The sequence below is a fragment of the Cornus florida genome, unplaced genomic scaffold (assembly GCF_030987335.1).
Source record: "Cornus florida cultivar Cherokee Brave unplaced genomic scaffold, ASM3098733v1 CherokeeBrave_3.0.0_Hap2_Chr06, whole genome shotgun sequence".
NCBI classification, from domain to species: domain Eukaryota; kingdom Viridiplantae; phylum Streptophyta; class Magnoliopsida; order Cornales; family Cornaceae; genus Cornus; species Cornus florida.
This window is the reverse complement of record NW_026775576.1, coordinates 92,721,910-92,743,442: the sequence shown is the minus strand read 5'-3', so window position 1 is coordinate 92,743,442 and position 21,533 is coordinate 92,721,910. Positions and strand designations below refer to the sequence as shown.

General features: G+C 32.3%; 1 protein-coding gene across 2 annotated transcripts in view; it reads right to left on the bottom strand.

Moving 5' to 3' along the window:
* LOC132312929 (1,4-alpha-glucan-branching enzyme 2-2, chloroplastic/amyloplastic) overlaps positions 1-14,728 on the bottom strand; it is a 67,040-nt gene extending 52,312 nt beyond the window's left edge. Inside the window, exons 1-5 of one of the 2 annotated variants that reach the window (XM_059811496.1) lie at positions 14,462-14,728; positions 11,172-11,329; positions 6,238-6,539; positions 4,773-4,871; positions 1,438-1,480 (exon numbers count right to left, since the gene is read on the bottom strand). In XM_059811496.1, coding sequence (XP_059667479.1) covers positions 1,438-1,480; positions 4,773-4,871; positions 6,238-6,539; positions 11,172-11,329; positions 14,462-14,591 — 732 coding nt within the window. In that variant the 5' untranslated portion in view covers positions 14,592-14,728. The remainder of the gene's footprint in view (positions 1-1,437; positions 1,481-4,772; positions 4,872-6,237; positions 6,540-11,171; positions 11,330-14,461) is intronic. The other variant, XM_059811497.1, reaches the window with a different exon arrangement.
* Between the last annotated feature and the right edge of the window lie 6,805 nt (positions 14,729-21,533).

Below are 21,533 nucleotides of genomic sequence, written 5' to 3'. Positions count from 1 at the left end.
CTTGCCTTGCAGAGCAAGACATTACTAATTTTCCATCCTTCATTCCAATATCCCTTCTGCATCCCATCGACCTTGAAGAGTCCTACCATAACTCTTCATTGCTTTGGCACAAGGTTAGATCAGATCAAGGTTCAGGGCCCGTCGATCGACAGGTCAACAATTTATGGCTAGGTCGGATCGCGGTTCAAGGCCCGTCGATCGACAATTTGTGGCGAGGTCAGATCGAGGTTCAAGGCCCGTCGATTGACAATTTGTGGCTGGGTCGGGTCAGGTCGAGGTTCAAGGTCCGTCGATCGACAGTTTGTGGCTGGGTCGGGTCGAGGTTCAAGGTCCGTCGACCGACAGTTTGTCATTAGGTCGGATCGAGGTTCAAGGCCCGTCGATCGATAGTTTGTGGCGAGGTCGGATCAAGGGTCAAGGCCCGTCGATTGACAGTTTGTCATTAGGTCGGATCGAGGTTCAAGGCCCGTCAATCGACAACTTGTCATTAGGTTGGATCGAAGTTCAAGGGCCGTCGACCGACAGCTTGTCATCAGGTCAAATCGAGGTTCAAGGCCCGTCGATCGACAATTTCTCATCGGGCTGGATCGAGGTTCAAGGCCCATCGACAGATTGCTAAGGCAGGTCAGGGTTCAAGGCTTATTGGTTTATTACTTCCTTTGCTGAGGTGGATTTTGCAGAAGTTTTGCAGAAGTGTTGTCTTCTTACTCGAGGGTAGTACTAAGGTGGGGTCATCTTGACTTGACCCTGGGTGATGTGGCTGAACCACATCCACACCCTTGATTAACCAAACTACAAGAAAGAAGCAACTTCTATTTTTTCCTTATACATATTATTGTCCTTGCATTTACATTCGTTGATGACATTAGTTTTCCATTTCTGCTACCTACAAAGGCAAATGCTAGATTGTCTTTTAACAAAAAAAAAATTATTTTATTGTGTGTGTTAAAGACTAAAGAAGGAGCTCTCAAGAAATCTCATTGCATATTAGAGGTACAACTTAAGTAAACAGCTTTACATTACAACAGAAATTAAAGACACTCAACCTTGTCAAGTCTCTTAAATTAACCATTCAATCTTCTTCCTAATCCGTTGGCACACACAAACAAACATCCTACGTTCGTTTTCTGTTTTTAATGCCCTTAGTACACGTCAGTATGATTTAGCCAGGTGACCCAAATGTCAGATAACATACCCTTGAAACCTTATCTTAAAACAAGTATGCAATATTCAGGGCTAGAAATCATCGAGTTTTACAAGTGTACGCTGTGTTTAAACTTTGCATAGTCATGTAAGACCCAGGGGATTGCAATTCATATCTAACTTTAATCACAGAAATACCAAGTCTAAAGAATCACCACAAATGTTAAGACTAATCAAGAAATAATTGAGAAAATGAATAAGGCACTTCATAAATAGAGATGAAGCAAAACAAACCTTAGCTCCAGGTGCCCACTCTCTATAAGTGATACCTGTGGCACTGAAAAAATAATAAGGATGAAAATTAGCAACTACAATATCCTTCTGAAAGGCCATTTTATAACATATAAAACAAAGAAAGGACAAAAGGAAGTTCTTACTCAAAGTTAGAACTGATTGAGAGAAGCCATATATAAGTAGAAAGTTGTATATGGAAACAACATATACATCTTTATCAAGAAAACATTACCCAGTGTGGGTCCTGTCAATCGAGGGTGCTGGAAGGGATGGACTAGATACAGACCTAATCTTTGCATTAATTGCACAATGTGGTGCTCTCAGGATTCGAACCTGAATCCTCACGCTTGACGACCCAAGATTACTACCAGTGCACCAAGCAATGGCCCTATGTGTTTGTGTTTGTGTTTGTGTGTAAAGTGAAGTATATATACAAATTATTTCATGTCGAGCAAACATTAAACAACGAGCAAATAAACTCTACTACATATAATAAAAATATCAGTTTTACTTTCTACTTCCATTGAACATTCCTTCTTGTTTCCATTTTTTACTTTATACTTCTTTGTAGTAAGGGTAATTTTCTAATTTTAATCTTTAGTAATATAAGTAGAAGAACCAAAACTCTCAATGGTTAAGCCCCATCTCACGTCTATTCTTGCTTTTAATTCTTCCTCTTCCTCTTCCTCTTCCTCTTATCGGCTTTCAATACATGGTAATGGAGCAATAGTTGATCCTAATTGATTCATTATCAACTTCTCTTGCTCTTCCTCCTATTCTCTCCTTGATTCTCTTACTATGTAATTGATACTCTCATCAGAAACTGGTAAAAGAAATCTGAAGCTTTCAGAGGTGGTAAACAAAGTTTAAAGCTTCTGAACTCACTAATATCAAAGAAAATATGGTTTTCTCGCAACAAGGATTTCCTCTTCAGCCTCCCATGCCATATTCCCTCTAAACTTCCACATCAACCACATCTATGTCTCCACAACAATGCCTAGGTATCACAATCTACCCTGAAAAACGGATAACCAGCCTTGTCCAACCCTAAGAAGCATAGACACTTCTATGAGGTGCCGTGTCCGTGTCAGACACCAACACGTCAAGGATACTCTTGGACACATCTCTCACACTTCATGACAGAGTCCATAATTTAAAAATAATTTTTATTATTTCGGACACTTCGACACATTCCGAAAACTTGTCAACATGTCCCACACTTTGTCTTATATAAACCAAACATAAGGCAGTCCTAGAAACAAAATTATGAACATGTATCAAAGTGTCCAGCCGTGTCCAACCTCTTTTTCTTTCAAAATTGACATTAAACACGTCATATAATGTAATATGAACAAAAACATAACTACAATGACAAGATAGAATAGAAATATCACATATAATATAATATATTCTTTTTTATATTCGAATAGCTTCACCTTCTAAATTATGTAACTTCAGTATAGAAATTATAAAGTAATTAAAGTTCCATAATTGTCTTAATCAATAGATATATAAATGAAATTTATATTTATATTAGCTGTGTAGTGTTCTACTTTTTTAGAACTTGGCGTGTTGGGGGTATCTGTGTCGTATCGTGTCCATATTCCCTGTCCATGCTTCTTAGCGGAACAAGTTTGGAGATCATCAAAAAAGGGTTGGGCAATATTAGGAAGATCAAACAAGACTTAAACTTGGAATGAATAGCAATGATGGGGTTTGGGGCGTGGAACCCTTTCCAACCCTGCCCCATAAAGAAAAAACTATGTCCATACCCATCCCAACCTTTGACACAAGGTGGGGCAGCCAATGAACAATTAAACTCAGGGTAGGCTCCTGACAGGGTAACATAAATAGTTTTTATGTGTAAACAGACCCAAATTCCATTAAAATATAAATAAAAGCTATATATCTATTCCAAAAGCCACATTTTTTATCCCTGTAATCAAACATGTTGGAAAACAAGATAAGATTTTGATCTCTCTCTCTTCCCACTCTCTTCCTTTTACGGCTTTCCAGGCGACTCTCTTCATCTCCTCCATCTTTTCACCTATCTATCTTCCTCACTCTATGAATCACAGATCTCAGACTCTCTCTTCAAGTATTCCTCTCATCCCCTCCATCTATTGATATATTAGATCATCTCTGTGAATGGATACACATGTATGCATTCAAATATTTATAAATATCATCTAAAGTCGTGTCCTCATCTGACGTGTCCCAGTGTCTGACGGCGTGTCTGATTAGAAGAAAAAGGGACACGTGTTCAAGCCTTGGACGCGCATATCCGTGTTAGACACGTGTCTGACGTGGATACGGCAACCCTTATTGACATGTCGGTGCTTTACAGCTAGAGACCTTACCCTTTATACAGCTATGTGTATGCAAGTACTGAAAGGCATGAGATCATTATTCAGGGTAGGCAGAGTTGTCCAGTTCCATCTCTGTCTCGGCCTCCTCATGTTATTGGCATTTCTTTTTCTTTTTCTTTTTCTTCTCTCTATAGACATTGCACTTGTATTTACCATTTGATTATGACAGGCTTAGTGAAAATACAGTGTAAAACCAAAAGCAAACCTGTTTCTCTATCTTATTTTTAATTTATGCTGTCTGGAGTAAAAATTCTTCATTTATATTGCAATGTTTTCTTCTCTTTCAGAATATCCATTTCTTTTTCCCGCTTATGCATCTCTAATCATTTATATTGCAGTGTTTCTCTCTCTTTTAGAAGATCTATTTCCTTTTCCTTCTTCTGCATCTCTCAATTTCTTCTTCCTTGTCCTTTAGATTTTGCGGGACTGAATAGTACACTCTAGATTCTGAAGTAAAATTCTTCATTTATATTGCAGTGTTTCTTTCTCTATTGGGGGATCTATTTCCTTTTCCACTAATACACATATATCCTTCCAATTCATGCACAGCCGCAAATTTATTGTTTACAAGCAGGTCAAATGAAAATGATTGTACTAAACTAGGAGTTGATAACCATTGCAATATTTCAGTAGCAGCATTGCAAAGTAATAATAAGGCTATTTAAGAAGCAAAAATTTTGGCCAAAGGAAATGCACTAAAACCCCCAGCCACAAGATAGATAGATCTTAGATAAATAGTAAACTCATGGGAGTAGAATTTTCAATTTCATGTCTCTGCGTCATTTTCAAGATCACCTTTCCATTTTCATTCTACTTTATCTTTTAATAAGTTGTCCTCTCAGACAAAGAATAATATGTTACATTCAGATATTAAGCAAAGATGTGCATTATATGGCATTCAAATGTTTATGTAATAGAAGAGCAAAGAAAAAAATGAAATTAAAAAGTGAGATATAAGAGCAATACCTCCGGGTGAAACCAAATTTCTCATAGCCTCGAGAAAACGCTTCCAAACCACCTTCATGCTTGTCAATTGCCTCACGAATTCGTTTGTATTGCCCATACCTGTAATTGGACAAATTTACACGGTGGCATAGGATAAGTCTTTGGGATCAAAAGGCAAAAGCACACAGGACAATCTGCCAGCATTGTTAAATGCAAAAAGAAACATAAATTGGAGTTAATCAATTGAGAACAGTAGAAAGATGCATCAGATGAACACCATTATTACCTAGGTATGATAAACAAAGGTTGATGATTGTTATTAGCATGTTAATGCACAAAAAGTCACAGTGAACAAGCATACTGGTCAAAGCCGAAGAATTTTAATTAAAATTTCATCCCTTAACCACCAAAACAACACCAGAGTACTTGCTACAATGTATCTTTCACTGGTTTCAAAATATTGATTCATGCTCAAGTCTATAGTTCAAAATGTTGCATGCCCATAAAAATATATACAACCAATTGCTTAAAGGTGACTTTATGACATTAAGAGATAGATAAATGTACATGTATCATGTACTCTTCAGGACCAACTACTTTGTCACATATATTCACAAAACTACATCCAACCAAAAGAAAAAAAAAAAATTATTCAATTAATTGTAATTTGGTAATATGATTGCCAAGATTTACATATTTTTCAGATCAATTTTTGATTTATTTTGAGTTATGTTGTTTTGGCACGAACTGGTATCTGTTTTTTGTTAAGGCAAAAACTTCATCCAGGTCTCTGATAACACCTCCTTTAGACTTTACTAGCAGGCTATGAGGAACCTTATCCGTATGGTTGAAAAAAAGGTTACTACTTTATGAGATAGATTTATTCAAGGATGGGAAAGTTTTATTTCTTTACATAATAAGTTTTTTTTTTTTTATTTCACCTGTTCTTATCTTCTTTTTCTCTTTCTTTCTTTTCTAAGTAATCGTAGAATCCTGATCTATCAATAGGCTAAAAGAGGTTTATGTTAGATATTACGATATGGAAAGTACTCAATAAGCGGCTATTTCCACATTAAGAAAATAAAATAACAAGCAATTTCCATCAAACTCCGTAACTAAGCATTCTCAGGTGAGAGTAGTACAAAAATGGGTTAACTGTTGGGGAGTCCTTGTGAGAAAAAATGAGTAATTTCCAAGCTTCAATACATGTGCTAGGGAGTTAATTCACTCCATGAAAACTAACCCAAAAAAATATATATTTAAATACTCCATGTGAACAATTACTATTCTAAGGGAACACTTTTGCAACACAGTGGTAAGGAGCCCACCAAGATTCAGCTTGTATGGATTCTTGCTTCATCAAACTAGAGTTCTAAAGTGCAAGAACTCAACAAAATAAATTATGCATCCTCCCATGGTTCACTTTACTGCTAACATGTTCCTTCTCACAGAAGTAGCATTAATTAAAATATGGAAGGCACCTCACCTATAATCAAGATGTTCGGAATAACCTCTCAAAAGTGGATCTATTTTATATATTCCCTGCCCTGAGCCAGGTGGAGGAATGGACCTTGGTTTAGCTGCATCCTTTTCTTTATCTACCAGCTTGTTTAAAGGAATTGATGCTTTCACATCCTTAACTTTACCATCTTCGACTACAAGAGGTGAAGCAGCAGTAATTTGCTCATGATCAATCTCGTTTGAATCACCTGTTGCTTCTACAAAATTATCATCAACCTCGATGTCACTATCTTCTTCCATCTTCAGACTGTCTACATCATGTAATACCTAACACAGAATCACGAAGGCATAAGACATAATCAATAAACTTACGCGATATATCTTTATGTGTTCCAAAATCAACAAAAGTTGACACTGATATTAGCATTGAGAGGTATCTTATTGGGAAGGTTGGTGCCCTGTAGAATATCACACAAATACTATGTTCAATAATTAAAATAACATGCATTGAATTAGATGCCAAAACAGAAAGAGAAATGCAATCAATATAGAGCAAAACTATATAGATTCAATGAAGTCCAGTTTAAAATTGCCCAAAAAATAAACAGCATCAAGGCATTTACACTGAAATAGTGATGAATATTATTGCTTAATGAATTTTATAGTCCACAACATTTCACAATCTATGAACAGATTCAATTTAGTCATAAGGTTTAGGCCAAGTTTTACGTGTTGGAATAAACAGTAGAGATGCAAAATGATCTTGTGAACAAGTGGACTCCACAAAGGATTCAAATTTGTGAAGGGGGTAATTGATACATAATATTAAGTTATGTAATTAGTTGTTAGTTTATTGCAAGATTATAGCTTTTAGTTTAGTAGTGCCTAAGAAGCACAGATACGAACACTGGACACGGGTATGACACAATATGGACACTGCAATATGACAAATCTCAAAAATAAATAAGTAAGTAGGACACGAACATGGAAGGATACGTCAAAATAATAATAATATATTTTTATTACCTAATTTTATCTAAATTATCATGAACCGCAATCACTAATTTACATCTTAGGGTTGGATAAATATTGCTTTCATTTTCTAAATTTTATATATATTTTTTTTTCCAATGAACCGAATTACTTTTAAAATTACATTTGAACCCCATTGAAAAAAAAAAAAAATTATTACAAACTACCCTGCCTGGTCTTGAAACTGCCCAACATTCCAGTCATGTCCCCATTGTATCCTTGTCATTTTCATGTCATGTCCAACTAATAAAAGACAATATTCAAATTACAAGACATTTCTAACTATGTTGGACACATGTCCGACCCTATACCACACGTGACGTGTCCAATACAGCTATGGCATTCCTAGAGGAGTGTCCGTGCATAGAGTAGTACTGAGCTTAAATGTGAAACTCTGTAAGGGCTAATATAATAATCTGTTGTCTGAAACTGGCCCAGCTCATGAGGTCTCAGTATTAGATAATTTCTTGATAATTTCTCTTAGATTGCTAGAAGTTTCTACCAAGCAACTTAGGTGTTGTCTAATAACTCCATTTAGCACTTAATCTAAATGGATTAAGTGCTTAAAAACTTAAGTGTCACTAGAAATGAGATAAAATTTTAGGTGACAGTGATATCACTCAAGGATGAGTACTCTGAATTCAAAAAAAATATGAAACAAATTCCCAATTTACAATTACCGCTTAAAACTTCACACCTAAAACTCAGCTATTAAAATTCAGTACTTAATTTTCAGTTTTATGAATCAGCACCTTAATCAAGGCTTCCCATGAGCTTGAACACCATCTTATTATTTTCTTGGCCATTTTCTCCTCTTTTTCCCCTATTAGTAAGTAACACAAGTTTGTTGCACAGAACAAAAGATACAAGGGAAATAGAGATGACAGATAGTAAAAACTGGGAAAAGAAGGACAGAACAAAAGGTGAACAATTCTGACCAACAAAGAATCAGACACTCGTTTTTTTTTTTTTTTTTTTTTTTTTTCCTGAATGAATCAGACACTCGTTTACTCCATATAAGTTTCAAGGAGGATAAAAAGGGTCGGCAAAAGACAAAAAAGGGTTTCCACCTCTTTCAGCCAACCAGCAAAGAGGACTATAAAAATGAATCTTTTCCCGTTGAGACAGCCAAGAATGATTCTGTTTATGTTAAACACAGTTACTCTATCCCATGTCATAATAGAATTGTATCTTCTGCATTGTAGTCTAGTACAGTTATGCATTGTATACATATCCAGGTATTACTCTAAAGGCTAGATTTGTTTTCACCCTTTAACATTATAATCTAAATTCCAACTCCAGTGTCCCTGATCAGATCTCATCTCCTTCCTAAGACAATTCTACTGTTACATTTTTCCACCAAAGTTGAATGATGTAAATCAAGGGAAAGTGACATCAGGAATATTACTGGAATTTGATCAAACCTGGGGCTTTGGTTTTCTCCTTAAATTCTTTGCCGTATGACCATCTCAAGATACCTAAGTTGAATTGACGGTGGCCTCGGGAGTTCTTATCTATTTTCGCCTCTATTTGCTGTTCAAAGATCAAACTCAGAATACATTTGATTCCATTGGTCGCCATGGCTTCTTCCTACAGATTTTAACACCAACACTAATATGAAGCTTGATGCCGCAAATTAAAACATTTGGTGGGTATCTATGAAGAAAGTTCTGTGTGGCCAAGATATGTGGGGCAAAATTGAATCAGTCAAGCAATGCACGAGAGTTTCAATTGATTTAAGTCTTTCTACTCATCAAGGCAATCATAGAATTCAAGAGCTTTAAACGTTAATGACAGTATTATTAGCAGCAGTTCTCTAATGGTGTCATCATTGGTTTTCTTGTGCCAGTGGGCATGCAAAATGTTGAAATAACATCCTTTTATGCACACGAAACATCTTCAACCAGAATTAGAGCTTAGTGAGGTCAAAATTTTGTATTTTTTTCTCCATTTCTAACTTTTGGCTCTGCAATAGCTGACTTGATTGCTGAAGAGGGTCATCTTCGTATTTTTGCACTAATCATCATACTGAGGAGGCTTTAGTCATAGATGCTTCCCAATATTCATCTCATTCTACTTCTAATTGTGGAACTTCCACTGGCGTCTTCACCTAATTAATGTTGCAATTGCAAGAAATTTGGACATTTAACACCAAATCATCCTAGGCTTTTCCAGAAAAGGCCTAATTAAAATCGAGCTAATTTTCCAGCTGTTGTTCCCACTTCTCCAGACATCTCCAATTCTTCACTTGGAATTATTTCATCCATTGGCCATCAATGTCTGACCTCTGTGCAGCGTGCACAATTTCCTCAGCTTGAGATGATGCTTCTGTTCAGTACCAAAATTGTGTATCAAGAGTGACGATTTCAGCATATTTCATATAACTTGTACTGCATTCATCCTAAATTGCCTTTCATTCTTACCAGCTCAATCAAGTGCAGGTTGATTCATTTTATTTGGTAAGTTTTTGGAAGCAGTTGTTATGTCCCTCTTTCTCCTTCATGAACATGCCAAACCCATTGCCTGTCCAGTGAGATGTGCTTCCTTTGGCTATAGTCTAGAGAATAATGGTTATGGCTGCTATTTGTCAATGGACTCTTTATAAGCTTAAAGTGAAAATCACATTTTCTCATGGTGATTGTCATGAAGAGGTTTACATACAAACCTTCCCTGTCTTACTCACCTCCCCAAAACATGGATGTGGTCTTCAATGTACACTTCATGGTCTCGAATAAAGCTCCTTATGCTTGGTTTGAGAAATTCAGTGCAATTGCTTTATCGACAGATTTTCAGCATGACCGTGTTCATTCACTGTTCCATTGAAGGGTAATATTGCTTTTGTATGCTAATTACATGATTATCACCAGAGACACATTGATACAGTTCGATTCCCAAACTCAAATTAGTAGTACCTCTAGAGTCATTTATTCACCAAACTACGAGTGAAAGGGAGAATAAAAAGGCTACAACTAGAACAGCCCAAACAATGTACTTACTCACATTCAGTCTGTCAAAGAGCACTTGCAACCTGCTTTTGAGATGAAAGATCTCGGGTTCCTTATTGAATAGGTCTCAAGGTTATTTACGTTCCACATGGCTACCTCCTTTCCCAAACAAAAATATACAACTGCTGAACTGCTCTAATTTCTCAAATCTGCTTGGCAGATACTGCTACTGCTTCTCCTACAACGGAGCCTCATTTTAAGCTTTTACCAGATGATGGTAAGCCTCTTCCTGCTGCCACTTAACTTCAGCTTCTTGGTGGCCTCATTTATCTCTATGTTTATGTAGCATAGGTTAATAGCCATCTTGTTGTTGCCCCACTTGTCCATTATGCTTCTCTTCTGCATCAGTAACTATCTTTGTGGTACTCCATCCCATAAATTTGATTTATTCACCATCGCTTCTGCTTGACGCTTAAGTGATTTTCTAGGAGATTCTCATTTCTTGAAAAAAGCTAGAAGTGGGAAATTGTATCCACTCTAGTGCAGTAGCAGATTATCATGCTATGGCTATTACTGCTACAGATATCTTCTTTCTGACATGAGGATCATTAGTTTTAACACCTACTGCTTTTTATTGTGACTTGAGGGTCATAGAACAGATAAAGTAATTCAGTTTTCCATCAGCAAACTAAGCATATTGATATTGATTTAAACTTTGTTTATCATCATTTCCCTGCCAGGACTTAATTATTTAATACTTGGTTGAAAAGTTAGAACATGCTAAAAATACAACCAAGGGTGCATTAAATTTGCCACAACAATAGGATATAACAGATTATTCAGCTTTCCATCATAGATACAAATTATAGTTAGAAAAACGATATGGTATGATACATAACGTAGGCATCTGGGTCTTCGCGTAATTGTGTGTGTGAATAAGCATGTACGCACACGTGTATGTATGGGATGTATATCCACATACCTGAGGATCTTCCAAATTGGTATCAGTAGCTTCCAATTGATCTGTTGATGATGAAGAACCGTCACTCTGGCTGCCAGGAATAAGGACTTTCTCAGATGCAGCAACTGTATAAGATGGGGAGTCAGAATCATAAGAAGACCTCCCTGCAAAAATCTTACCTACAATCAAGCAGCAAATTAGCTCCACAAGCTGACAAGATGTAGACATTTATCATTTGTACACAACTATGGTGACAATTACAGAATATAACAAATAATTAAGTTCATCTTAGTAAAGAAAAGAGAATGCAATTCAGTCATGAGATCAGAACTTCCAAGTAACGAGTTCTGGAAGAGTTACTACTTGCTATTGAATCCTACCAACCCAAACCATGTATTTCAGATAACCACACTGGAAACCTCCAAGGGCATAGAAGCCCCTTAATCGTTAATACTGATAATTCAAGAATGATGTAACTCCATAAGAGGTCCAGTATGATGCCATTCTTCACAAAGACGATAGACAAAAAAAAATGCTGCAGCATAACTATAATGAAGGGAACCATGGAGCATTAGGAAAGTCTGATACGTATATATAACCCCCCCCCCCCCCCCCCCCCCTATAAGGTGGGATCGTGGTTTATTCCTTCTTTACTTACCTTTTATGCTTTAACCAAATAGTTTTTTTTTTTCATTTTTACCTTGTTCAAGCAGAAGCAAATATTCTATCCCATCACTCAAATAATTGATAAAATACTAATAAATAGATGTAAAAGACAGGCTACGTATTGCTTCAAAATGTAAGATAATCTTTCAAAACAGTTATTATTGAAATTTTCTTTGACAGAATATACAAAATGGAGCAAATTAATCAATTCCAAAATAAACACAAGGCAAGTTCAACCCAGACTGATAGATAGGAAAAGACAGTATACTTGGACAGCTAAACTGTAATGAAGGGCAACCATGAAGCATTCTCCATTGAATGAAAATCTCTGATCTATATAATTTACTCCCCAAAAAAGCTAGGATAATGATTTTGTCCCTTTTTACTTACCTTTTAACTGAGGAATTTTTTCTAATTTAACTTGTTCAATCAGAAGCCAACATTTTATCCCACCATTCAAAGAATTGGAACAATTCTTATGCATAGACATAAAAGACAGACGTATCAGACATACAATATCGAACATAAAAGTTGACATCTATGTTAAATGGAGTCTTCAAAAGTTGGTAAAGTGCCCTTGTCGGACACGCAATACTTGAACATAAATAAAGGGACCAGCCAATGCAGGAGACTCCTGCCATTGTGGGGACACAATCCTCAACATGGATATGGGATACGTTTACTACACTATTTGGTTGGAAAAGAGCCTTAAATGAAATCCAATAATTCACTTTTGTTATATTATTGTTCAAACAAGTGAAAAGTCTATTGAATGCAATGTTATATAAAGACATTATTTTACTCTAGAAAATAAAATAAAAATATTAAATAATATGCAAATTTAGCAATGTCCAAGTGTCTTTCTGTTTGAGATTTAACACTTGCCTGGATAGACACCCGCACCTTGAGCCCATGTAACATAGATTCAAATCCTTTTTGCACTTCAAGTATATTGATTCAACACTCCGAATAATAGTTCACCATCTAATGAAAATTGCTTACATGATCAAAAGGAAAATAAGTGTTCTTATATTACCTACATGCTTTCTCTTTGTAACTCTGTATGGAAGTATATGTTTACAAAACCCTATATTGGTATATATAACTTGTCTATCCAAGAACAATTCCGGTTTTTGTTTTTGGGTTGGAAAAAGAATAGGAAACTGAGTCTTGCAAAGTTCGTTTGATCCTCTCCCATGTCAATTGTTCAAACTTTGGCAGTAAGGGTCAAACCATAACTCAATAAATCCAAATACTCTATAGATTAAAAACATAAGTTTTCAATATATAACATGTTCACATACATTCTAAAATATGTCTAATGCATAGATTAAAAAGAAAAATTAGTGCATCTTAATCATGGTGTGTGGTGTGAATGCACAATATGCAACCCTGATTGGTGAATATGATATTCAAGAGGTATATTAGCCTTTACCCTTGTCATGATCTTCAATTTTCATCTTCATAGTTTGTAGATCATGTGGTATATTCTAACCCCAACAAACTTAACAAATATATACCAGTACTAAGTCCCGTGACCTTTGCTTACCCCCGGGGGCTAATAACTTAACAACACTTTGATTCAGTTATGGTTGATAATAAGAATTTGTATCCGGTTCTTCCACAGCAAGCAATTTATGATTAGTTGGAATTGATTTCCGTTATTGTTCTCTAAAATTTGTCATATTGTTGTGAGTATGATTTTGTCCATGGAAGAAATCAATATTCTTAACTAATGCATCATTTAGCACTATTGGCAATAAATTGAAGCTTATGACCAAATTATTTAGTTTGTTAGTAACTCTATGAGTATCCTTGTGCGGCAGATTGTGTTTTTATCAATAAGATAATTAGATAAAACATAAGAATAATTTTTTAAAAAAGAGAGCACTTTCCTTTTGACACATTTCATATGCAGTTCCTGAATATCCACTTAAGATAGACAATATTAAACTTGAATTTATAGGCCCCTCTAGTCCTCTGCCACTCCACCACTGTCCTAACAGTTATATGTTTTAACCCTTGATGTTATCTTTAGCTTTCTATAAAACATGGTTTGAGTCGTCTGACCCAAGTATCAAAACGATTTCTGTGGTATAGTTTCTTAAACAGCAACTTTGCAGTTTTGCTTGATCATAACATTTGGTACCAGTAAAATTAATCTTGAGGCCAACTGTGAATACCATTGGGGGGCTAGAATTGCATGTTACCTAGTGGAAAGATGAAAACCAATAATAGCGTCTTTCAGCAGAAACAGCTATAACATAATTTTCCATTAAACATGTTACAAGTTTGCAAATAACAGGAGAAGAAAGAAAAAATCAGTACCGCATTTAAAATTCCGTGATTTCTTTTTCGTAAGAACTGAAAATTGAAAATGTTGGAAACCGCGATATAAGTATTTCAAACAGTTTTTGACAGTAAGCAAACTCCAAAATACCGATCTTTCGAGAAAAAAAAAAAAAAAAAAAAAAACTCCAAAATACCGATCAACAAAGAGAATAACACAAAATTCCGAAAAGAAATGCTAAAATTGCAGTAACATTGCACACTAAGTAGTGCAGATACAGAGTTAGAAATAGGGAGTATAATAGCATATTTATATATATATAGATAGAGAAAGAGTGTGAGAGATAAAGATTTACGAGAAAAATAACGGTTCCTCGACGATAGTGAGAGATTCGTAGTCTTCCGATCACCGAGAAAGTTCGATCCAGATGACTGGTAGACGAACGGAGCAGTAGGCAGTCGAATCCCTGATATAGTATAAACCATTTTCTAGGGTTTTCTGCCGGTGACGAGGAAAGAGAAGAGAGAGAAAGGAGAGAGAGAGGATTGATGATATAGATCTATTGCTGAGTTCAAGGCGCCAAGAGAATCGTGAACGATTGATCGGCATAATACCAAACACCAACAAAACAGAGTTGAACGTGTGTATAAGTGAATTGCATGGAGATTGGATTGTGGGTCCACCGATACACACTCTCAATCGTCCATTTACGTTTTATTTTTTACAGATGGGCGTTGGTGGCCCCCACGTGGGTTCCGTTATGTCTTATATGGTAAAGATCACAAACGAAAGGCTACTAACATCCATGTGCCACTTTCCTCATTTATCTTGACGTATTGTAAAGGCCTTAAAAAGTTACTTTTGAGTTGAATTAAAAAGAGCCTTGCCTTATTTTTAACAATTCCACTAAATAAATCATATATCAAATTACTTAAGATCAACAATAATTTATGCATTTTGTGTAAAGGTCTGGTATTGAATGGTTAGAATCTGTTTTAAAAATAAAAGTAATGGCGCAATTATTTTACATTCTTGAGGAGTGCCTGTAATTCTATGTTGAATCCAATTTCCTTTTTAGTTCATGCATTTTACTTATATATGACAATCTAACATAAATTTTTTTTCCTGACGGCGTGACTGATTTAATAACTAAACTACTTCATAATTTAGCACTCTTAGCAATTATCAAAAAAATTATGTAGAGTAATCCTAAGAGTATTGAACTCCGATTTTGAGACAAAAGAATTATTAGAGTTTAATGTAAAAATGTTATTTTGCAAGGTCATAAGAGTAAAATTATTATTCAAAATAAGCATAAGAATGCATGTCACTATATTGCATTGAGATTGGCATGTAGGCATTAGAGGAGATTAAGTTGCCTTGAATGGTTAAACAATTGAACTACGATCGTTTATAGCGCTTATACAAATATGTATATATAACACATTTACAATATATTAGAGAACAAGAATACTACAACAACATTAAATCAATAATGTCAACAAATTTTCAACCTTGTTGCATTCTTTATCTTTATCTAATATTGTATCATATAGACATATTTATGTATTTATGTGAATGCATGTTACTAGCACACCGAAGATCAAAGAGCTTCCATTTTCCTTGGCTTTTTTTGGTTCCAGCTACTGCCCTTCACGTCAACATCTGTGTTGTCAACATGTACAGATATTTAGATGCTTAGAAGTTTAAAACCACGCGCAGAGATGATGGCAGTGAATCAAAACAACGATCATTCTGGACACTAAGGGTGAGTCGTCTCAAGTTCCCAACCATTAATTGTTCGTTTATTTGATTTGAAAATCCAAGGAATATACCATGGAATTGAAGAAGGACAATCGTAAGAAAAATGATTCAAAATTGACTCTTTAATTACTAATGGTATCATGATTATCTCGAAGAAAATTATGTATATGTCTTGATGTTTCATTTATTTAATGATTATATTGTCATTTACATAAATAATGTTGTACTGCACAATTAATATTATTAGTGAAGATCTACATCATCCTCACTAGTGATGTGGATAAAGAATAAATAGACATGTTATCTTTAATTACTAAATTTAATATGGTAGGTAAATACCCACTTGTTAGTGATAATAAGGTATATCCTCACTAGTAAAGACCTAAGTATTGCTCTTTTTAATGTATCTTGGAACTATGTTTGGGCATGTAACATTGGGTTGAATTATTCCCTAACCAGCTCTTATCAATTACTGAACTCTTAAAGCAAGTAATTTTGTTTTTTTCTTACTAAATAAATTGGTATTATATTTTTTTTCTATTGTGTTCGTGTTCTTTGGGAGTGTAATTTGTAACTGAAAAAACATATCTCATTTGAGATTCAAATTCAAGTTATTAAGTCAATGGATAAACATGACTTGACTGGTCCAAATTCAAATCATTTTTAAAAAGTTGGTAAAAAGTTCAATTTATTAACAGCCCTAAACATATATCCTATCTGCTCCAACTATTTAGATCCAAAATCGTTTATTTAAGGGGATTTTGGATATTGTTGATGCAAATTTGAAAAGCGTTTTTAGGCGGGCTAAAATGCTTTAAACACTCTTTAACTATTAATTGATTGTAAAATGTACCCCTCATCTATTAAACTCATTTAACTTTCAAAATTGTCTCACATCACAGACAATTTTTAGGTTTCATCGTTAAGTGAGAGACGTTGGCACTACTACGAGTGAAGAGAAAGATTAAAAAAAATAACAAAATAAAATGACCTAAATACCCTTCATAACAACAAAAATTACTCATTTGTCACACCCTCAAAAGAATCAGCTTTTTAATTTTCTTCCGTTGTGAAGGATATTTTGGTCACTAAAAAAGCTTTTAAATGTTACGCCTTTCTTATTTAATAGGCAACTCTGAAAACTGTGGACCTTAATCAGAAGTGTGGTGTCACCACTTTTAAAAGTTTGAGGAACCTAATTACAACAAAGGATAGTTATGGTGTGCATTTTGTAACAAAGTCAATAGTCGAGGAGTGTTTAGTGCACATGTGCCATATAGATGAATTACATTGTGAAAGAACTGAGTATCCATGCAATGAAATTTGTATTTTAGTATGTATCATATCTTAATTAGATCTCTTGTTGTTCGTGGATTGTTAAAAGTATCATGTATCTTCCACGTGTCAGAATAAATGATTTTCAGTAATTTAAAAAAAAAAAACTAAATAAATATTTTTGTGTTTGAATTACGAGATATGGTTTATCAATATATGATTTGATGAAACTTATTTTTAAATTTGAATGTCTTTCAAATAAAAGAATATACTATTTTGAAGCCCCAAGGGTTCGTTTGGTTAGCCGGAAATTGATGATGGAAAGTGAAAGGAAAAGAAAGTGAAGTAAAATAAAAAAAAAATTATATTTTTATCATGCATTTGGTTAACATGATTTTTTTGTAAAGAAATTGTGGGAAAATGTTATTTCATTAATTTGGTTAGCAAGAAAGTAAAAAGAAAATGATTTATATACCAAAATTACTCTCATGAATTCAATACTAAGTAAAATACATCATACAACAAGGATAATAAAAAAATATAAATAATTGTTTTATGAATAAAAATATATGTGCGTGCATATATATATATATATATATAAAGTCCTAATGTAAAAAGTAAGAAAATTGTAACTTAATTAGGAGTCTTAATTTAAAGAGTTAAAAAGTTGTAATATAAGTAGGAGTCTTAATTTATCAAAAAGAATGAAGAGAAATAACTACCGAAGGTATAATTAGAAACGAATACATGATGATACAACTTTCATACAAAATTGAAATTTCGCGTGTTTTATAGATGAAACATTTTAAAGAAAATCAATCAGCGGGAATATTACCTGAAAGTTTTTCCTTTCACGCTAACCAAACTACCAAATAATTTAAAAAATTTATGTTTTTTTTCCTTTCTAACTGGTTGACGCTAACCAAACTAACCCCAAGAAAAATAATCAAATTTTGTGAAATTTTAAAATTGTTAAACTAAAAAAAGGGAGAATTTTAAAGTTTATCCAACATTCTAACTTTACCTGTCATATTCATTCATTTTAATTTATTCCTATTATCAATCATCACGGCTACATCCTCACCCCCAAAAGTAAAAGACTAATGATTGGTGTGTAAAAAGTAAAAGATTGATGGTTATTGGTTGGCCTGTGAATTTATTGCCAAGAGAACAATGTATATGTATCTATCTATATTACTTATAAACTTGTTACTTAAATACATTTTTTATTTTATTTTTAATACAAGAAGTTGAATAGCTTAAATAATTACCCTTTATGCAGTTTTAATTGGCTCAATGGTTATAATGTCTCCCCCCGTTTGTATTATTATCTGAGAATCAAATGGACGCTTTGAGAATAATTGGAGTGAGACTTTGGACTTTGGAGGGAGTGGATGAGAGGAATTTGATGAGCCAGAAGGTTTTTTTCTTTTCTTTGTCTTGACAATGATTTGTAATCAGTCGGAGGAGTGGAGAATAGAACTTAGGATCAATAGAATGGGAACACTTTAGGCCTCACCCAGTGACCCTCTTGCTCTTTAGAAAGAAGGTTTGAGTTCAATCAACTATTATTACTACTATTTTTTTTTCTCGAAATCATGATTAGCTGTCCGATATGCAACTCGTATCGGTCAGTTTATATTAATTTTGTCCGAATCCGTTATACCGTAATCATGACCGATACTACGAACCATGCTCGAAATGTTAACCAATATATATATATATATATATATACACACACACACTAGGAAAAAGCACGTGCAATACACGTGTTGAATGTTTTGTAGATAATATGATAGAGTTTTATAGAAAATAAAATAGTCAATTTGTGATAGATTTTATAAAAATTATTTTATTTTCTTTATATATATTATTATTTAATTATATTTTCTTTTATAAAAAAAAAAAAACTCAGATAAATAGGAAATATGTTTTAGAATTTTATATAAACTCTTTTAAAAACTATTTTTATATCAATCAATAAATATTTTTTTATATTAATAATTCTTGTCTAATTAAATTTCAATAAAAAAATAGATAATTTGCGTTAGAGTTTTATAGAAACTCTTTTAAAATCTCTTTTTATATCAATTAATAAATAATTTTTTATATTAACAATACTTGTCTAGTTAGATTTTCTTTTATTAAAAAACTCAAAATAAATAGATAAACAGGTAATTTGTATTAGAGTTTTTATATAAAATCTTAAAATATATCTTTGTCTAATGTATTGTAATTTTATTGAAAATAAAATAGATAATTTGTGGTAGAGTTTTTCTACTCTAATTAGATTTTATTTTATTAAAAAACTAACAATAAATAAATAAATAATTAATTTGTGTTAGAGTTTAATATAAACTATTTTAAAAACTCTTTTTATATCAATTAATAAGTATTTTTAAATTTTAATAATTCTTGTCAAATTATATTAGCTTTTATAAATAAAAAATAAAAAAACTCATAATAAAAAGTAGTTTGTGATAGAGTTTTAGAAAAATTATTTTATTTTTTATATCAATTAAAAAAAAAATTTATATTAACAATTCTTGTCTAATTAGAATTTATTTTATTCAAAAACTTATAATAAATAAATAAATAGGTAATTTGGGTTAGAGTTTAATATAAACTCTTTTAAAAATTCTTTTTATATCAATTAATAAATATTTTTATTTTAATAATTCTTGTATAGTTAGATTTACTTTTATTAAAAAATTCATAATAAATAGATAAATTGGTAATTTGTGTTAGAGTTTTTTATAGAAACTCTTTTGAACTTATTTTTATATCAATTAATAAATAATTTTTTATATTAGTAATACTTGTCTAATTAGATTTTCGTTTATTAAAAAACTCATAATAAATAAATAAATAAGTAATTTGTGTTAGCGTTTTATAGAAACTCTTTATTATGTAGATTTTAGTGTTTATATAAATAAATAAATACTGAAACTCTTTGCACATTTAATAATAGTATAGAGAAAAACTATTTTTAATAAATACTGAAACTCTTTGACAGAGTTTCTGTATTTTACTCTATAATTCTAGATTTCTAAAATTCTCAATTTCTGTACCCTTTCCTCCATACCTCTATTTATAGGCTTCTTGGATTAATAGGATTATGACATGTGTCATTTTCTGATAATGACATAATTATGACAGAGCGGGTCAGTTATATTGTGATAATTATCCATAAAAAATAACTATTCTTTTTATATTGAACTAAAAATAAAAGTTTTATATAGAATGCAATTGATATTATTAGGTAATTTTGAAATTAATAAATATTTTTTATTTTAATAATTCTTGTGTAATTAGATTTGCTTTTATTAAAAAAACTCATAATAAATAGATAAATAGGTAATTTGTGTTAAAGTTTTAAATAAACTATTTTAAAACCTATTTTTATATCAATTAATAAATAATTTTTAATATTAATAATACTTGTCTAATTAATTTTTCTTTTATTAAAAAACTCACAATAAATAAATAAATAGGTAATTTGTGTTAGAGTTTTATAGAATCTCTTTAAATATATATTTGTCTAGTGTGATAGAGGTTTATTGAAAACAAAATAGGTAATTTGTGATACATTTTTATAAAAATTATTTTATTTTCTTTAAATATATCCTTATCTAATTAGATTTAATTTCATTAAGAAACTTATAATAAAAGCTATTTTGTGGTAGAGTTTTAGAAAATTTATTTTGTTTTATATATCAATTAATAAATTTTTTTTTTTATTAATTATTATTGTCTAATTAGATTTTATTTTATTAAATAGGTTAGTTTAAATTTTATTATTTAGATTTTAGCTTTTTATATATATTTTTTACATAAATAAATAAATACTTAAATACTGAAACTCTTTGCACATTTAATAATAGTATAGATAAAAACTATTTTTATATCAATTAATAAATATTTTTTATATAAATAAATAAATACTCAAATAGTGAAATTATTTGGCAGAGTTTCTGTAATTTACTCTATAATTCATAATTTTTAGAAATTTCAATTTCAATACCCCTTCCTCTTTCCTTCATGCCTCTATTTATAGGCTTCTTGGATTAGTTGGATAATGACATGTATCATTTTCTGATAATTACATAATCATAATTGGGCCGGGCCGGTTATGTTGTGATAATTATCCATAAAAAATAACTATTATTTTTATATTAAACTAAAAATAAGAGTTTTATATAGACTGTGATTAATTTTATTAGGTAAATTTTAGAGTTTTATATAAACTATTTTTACAAAAACTATTTTTATATTAATTAATAGATATTTTTTTATATAAATAAATAAATATTGAAATACTGAAACACGTTGTATTATTTTATTAGGTAATTTTTAATTAATAAATATTTTTTATTTTAATAATTCTT